Genomic DNA, 5368 nt, shown 5'->3' with positions numbered 1-5368 from the left:
TCTTTATTTGCAGGCCTCCTGAAATACATTTACATTATTGATGGTCCTGTATATGGGTAACTATTTGACCCAGCTAGTTGGAAAATCAACTTGCTAAGTTGAGCCACAGTCATTCAGCAGTGGCAGAGCTACATCTGCTGTTCAAGTTTCCTGACAATTGTGTTCTGTCACCAGAGGTGACACTCCTTCCAGGCATCTGGGGATCAACTTGGTGTTTGGAGCATAATAGAGTGGAGGGAACAGGCTGTATGTGTCTAATTGTTTATTCGTGTCCAGCTCCTCTGTCCCCTTCTTCAATTAAACAGCTCCTACTCTCTACTCATGGCCAAATACCTCACCCTGTCCCCATGAGTCAGGACCCAGGAGTGGGCCTGAGGCCTGAGCTGGGTTGCCAAGATGGCCTCTTTGAGAGAAAAGTTTTGCTTCCTCTCCAGGGTTCTTAAAATGTGAAAGGGTAGGGCTGCATGTGTTACATCTATCTCCACATTAGGAAAAACATGCAAAGTAAAATAGATGTGTGTGTGTGTGAGAAAGGGAGAGACAGAGACAGAGATAAAGAGACAGAGACAGCACCTGAGTTCCTGGATCTCATTATCTCCTGGCAAGTTCTACTTCTGTCTTCTCCAGTTATGTGACCCTAACAATCCTCCTTCTTTTTTCTTGTTCTTTCTTTTATTTTTTTCTTTCTTAAGTGTGTTAGAGTTGAGTAGCTGACACTAGCAACCAGAGTTCTAATGAACAGAAAATTTGAGGACACACATATCTGAGTTTGGAGTCTGGCTCTTTGATTTGCTAAATTTACCAGCTAAATATCATAGAGTAAGTTACATATCTGTGATTCTGATTTATGATAAATACAATTTAGGACACTCGTAACTTTTTGAAGACTAAAGAGGAAGAACATGGTGCCTGATATTGGTGGGGTTTTTAAATTTATTTTGTTTCTCCTCTCTCTCTTTTGGATGCATATAATTCAAGAATGGCAGGAAGCAAGAAAGCCACTGACCCTGACCCCTTCTTGTTGGCTTTTCACAAGTGAAATTTACTTGCCCATTTATGGAGTTGATCCAACCCTTTCTATATTTTCAACATAATCCTCAACTTGGGTAAGGCAAGTTCTTATAGTTTCAAAATTTTTATTATGCTACTGGATAAAGAAATGACCCAGAATTGCTTTTTATGATAGAGATGACAACTTTAGAATGTTCTAAGTTAGTTTTCCTTTATCAACTTTAAATTAAAAAAAAAACAAAAAAACATGCAGATATTAACTTGTGCTTTTCCTTCCATTTTATTTAAAAATCTGACACAAGTATGCAAAGATAGTGGTTGCTGTTTTATAGGCAATACTGCTGCAAAACCAATCGTTAAGGTTAAGAGTCAGCAGGACCCAGATTTATGTCCTGGTCTATCTGATGCAGATGTGGTCCTGCAACTTCTGCTAAGTTACAGGTGAGAATTCAATAAGACCAGGGAGATGAACAGTAAGACAAGGTCTGGCATATGGTAAGTGCTCCATAAGTTGTATGTATTAAAATTATGATTATCATTTAGATAATTAATAGTCAGTTAGAAATAGATTATAATACTTCCTGACTCTACCCTTTTGTCTTGGAAGAACCTTCAAGCTTTGCTTGCTTAAATTGTGTGGCCAAGTAAATCTTTTATTATGTCACTGTTATATCACAAAATCATGAAGAATCATCCTCAAATTTCCCCTTTTTTTAATTATGTGAGACTCCCTTTGGTTAAGTTCAATATGAATAATAAACCCTTAGAAAGAAAATGAACTTTCACTGAGAGTTCACTGCTGCCGCATACTGTGACAGGTGTACTCCCGGGCAGCAATCACAAGTTCAAATACTTAGTGAGTCAGAGTTTCCTTTCACTAACAAGGTTAGAAACAGGTCACATGCTCTGAATCAGACGATTGCTAGCTTTCAGTTTATAATTCAAAATCTGACCTTTGCTGAAAATGTTACGCAGCACCGTAATCATTTCCATCATTTATCAATATGAAGGGAGATTAGGAATAACTTCTTTGGATTTTGGAGCCCAACAGTTCTGGGACTAAACTCATAAAAGCTATTTAAAGGAGGCTGAACATAAGTAATTAATGACTATTTCTACCTTTCATTAAACATAAACTATATTTATTCCCCAGATGTAATGGTAATATTTCATGCAAGAAAATTTTGAAATAGAAATTGAAAAACAGACAGCCAAGAAAAGAAAAACTAAATCGCAGGAAGAACCGTAAAAACAAAACAAAACAAAACAAAACAAAAAATCCTTTATGAGCTTTTTTTTTTTTCCTGTATGACTTTGTGCAGAGTGTACCATCTAGTGGGAATTCTTAAAAAATGCAATCTTATTGCCACTGCTCAAAATGTTAAAGACCTACAGACTATTTTTCTTCTTGCTATATATAGTTTTGACAATCTACACAAGAAGATTCTTATACAAAGTGTAAGGGGCTGGTTTGTTCTATTTAATAGATATGTCAACATAATTTTAAAGAAAATCAGAATAGTAGATATGATAATGATACTAGCACTTTAATGTATATATATATGCACATACCTATGTAGATATTTAGGCATATGATGTGTATGTGTGTGTATATATATAGCAATATCCTTTACCTATTGAGTACTGATCTTAAAAAGAAGTCTCAGAAGGATCTACAGTTTGTGAAAGGTTAGAAAGCTAGCAAGTTCAGATATATACTTCTGATACAAACAATTTCCAAAATTATGGCACTTAATATATATAATTACCAAACAAAAGATTAGACCTCGACTCAAACTCCTCAAACCTTAGCAGCACTGAAAATTAAGACGATCCACCAATATTGTAACTGTGAGAAGACCTACATAACACAAATCACAAAAATATTGTGATATATAATATATAATAATTTGTAAAACAGCTTGCTTTATTATTAAAGAATATTTTGTCTGTGGAACTCCAATTGTACAAATGTTCCAACTGATACTTTTATGAATCTGGAGAGGTGGTGTATAATTTTATTGAGGAATGCTGTTTTGTGCCCATTAGACATTTATAACACATTTTAATAAAATAACTTCTTTGTTCAAAGGAATTGAATTATTCATTATTTGCTGAGTTCTTTCCTGTTGGAGTTTCTCACAAAGCAACCCCTGACTGTTTGACTTTCTAAATAGCCTAAGTGATTCCAAACTCTCTTTTGCAAAGAGAAATAGATGTTAGAACTGAATCTCAATAAAGAAATGCTTGTTTTCTCCCACACTCACACACTTCAAAAGACTAGTCCAAACCACAGACCAAGAATTTAAATTGTTTCTTTGAATGGTAGATTGCCCTTTTTCCTTCAGTGGCTCTATGTCCACACTGCCAAGCACACATGCATGCGCATGTACACACACACACAGACACTTCCTATAAACCAATGATCTGCTATAAGCAATAAGATTTTGCTTGTGAGAAAAATTAGAGACACAGAACAAGACTTTTCTTTTTCACAGCCTACACTTGAACACCTAACCCACGGTTATGTATGACGCTTTTCTTCCCGGGGACATGTCCCATTAGTGATGCTTAATGTACAAATTAAAAAAACAAACAAACAAACAAACAAACAAAAAAACTGATCCCTGGTAATGAATGAGTTTCTTCAATATTGCTCTTGCATAATATATTCATTTCAGTATAAGCCTCATTATGACCTGGGTTTGATTTCTTTTACGAAATAAGAGGATTGGATAAAAACATTTCTAATGTGCCGGAAGTTTAGAATTTCTGTTATTTTAAGTCACTAAAGTCTGGGATACCATGCTTCAATATTAGTGTTTTATTTTTCTTTTGAACTTCTGTTGTTTGGGGAGACAATATAGCCCCAAATAGTCTTTTATTTTAAATAAAACACAATTTTGACAAGGCCTTTTTAACTTCTTGACTACTTTTCTCCTATTCGAAATGAAAAACTGCATCTACACTGCTGAATGAAATATTTTCAAATAAATTGAATGAGAGTAGTGGTTAACAATTTAATTATTAATTAATTAGCAAATTAGGATATAGCCAATCATTCTCTTTCCCTGGCCCCATGCCCAGCCATCATTCAACCACACGGTAATGGCCACCACAGAGGTTGTCCAGTCACTTCTCCAACCAATTCTAGAAGTTCAGCCCCATTTAAACCCATCGCTCTTAAAAATCCCTCATCACTCCAGCTTGCACTTGACATCTCCATTTCATTATTTAATAAGCTTCTCCACCTTCAACTCTCAAAAACAACATGATTCAGACTACATTCCTCCTCTCCAAGCATTCTTTAATTTTTCCCACAAAAATTCTAATAAAATTATGAAAACTCACACTATTCTTCTTGAACTCAATAACAAATGTCCAATAAATAATAAATCAAGTTTTAACAGATATCTGAAGTAAATCCTTATCTCTTTCAGAAGTTCAGTTCCTTCAAATTCACTAGTGAGTTTGAGTCAGCAAGTCCAGTTCCTTCTCTCTCTTCTCCCACCTACTTCTCTTCTGAATGGAATTTCCTCTCCTGATTGCTTTGTTTCTCATCCTGATACAAATCTGGACCAGTCCTTCTGGGGAGACACTCTGGATCAAGAAGTGGCAGAAATGCACACATTGCAGACATTCCTCAACTCCCTATTTTTATGACCCCTGCACCTCTATCACCATCCTATAAACAATGCATTCTCATTTTAACAAATGCTTTCTGCCTCCAGTACAGAAAAATGAGCCCCTAGTTCATATGTGTTGTCTTAAGCCATTATGTAACCTCATCTGTTATTTATGAACAGTAACTGCCCAGATAATAGTTCCCATAATTTCAAAAGACTACCAAAGATTAGGAATGCCTACTTATGTTATATCCAAAATACCCAAAAGGGATATAAAAATTATATATATGCAACTTATTTTTTTAATCTGAAAACTAGAAAAGCAGAAATATAAGTTAATAAACATCCACAAAACTTCACCTAAACATACAATAAGCAGTTATAACCCTGTTACACAGATGGTTCTAACCTAATAGTATCTAATTATTCTCTTTAGTAACACTTTTTCTGGGAAAAATCAGAAAAAACATTTAAGACGGCTAAAATGCAATCACGATTTGAAGGCAGAACTACTAGATAGAAAATATATAGTCACTTACCGGTGTGCACCTAAATTATTAAGGTGAAGTCTATATTTTTCTTCAGGAGATAACCCATCCATCAACAAGTAGAAAATGTGAAAATTGCTCTGGCCAAGAGGTTGTGAAACAAGTCTGGATTTCTCTAGCATATAAGTGTAAATTCTGGCTGGTTAAGAAAAAAAAATGTAATTCTGTTAAATGGCATTATTA

General features: G+C 35.0%; 1 protein-coding gene across 1 annotated transcript in view; it reads right to left on the bottom strand.

The window, feature by feature from the left end:
- The window catches only part of MYO16 (myosin XVI), a 494098-nt gene that overhangs the window by 261526 nt on the left and 227204 nt on the right, over positions 1 to 5368 (bottom strand). The window contains exon 16 of the mRNA XM_023519764.1: positions 5177 to 5324. Within this exon, the coding sequence (XP_023375532.1) occupies positions 5177 to 5324 (148 nt within the window). The remainder of the gene's footprint in view (positions 1 to 5176; positions 5325 to 5368) is intronic.

This window comes from Pteropus vampyrus, unplaced genomic scaffold (genome assembly GCF_000151845.1).
Source record: "Pteropus vampyrus isolate Shadow unplaced genomic scaffold, Pvam_2.0 Scaffold236, whole genome shotgun sequence".
NCBI classification, from domain to species: domain Eukaryota; kingdom Metazoa; phylum Chordata; class Mammalia; order Chiroptera; family Pteropodidae; genus Pteropus; species Pteropus vampyrus.
Note: the sequence above shows the minus strand (reverse complement) of the source record. Positions and strands in the feature narration are given on the sequence as shown.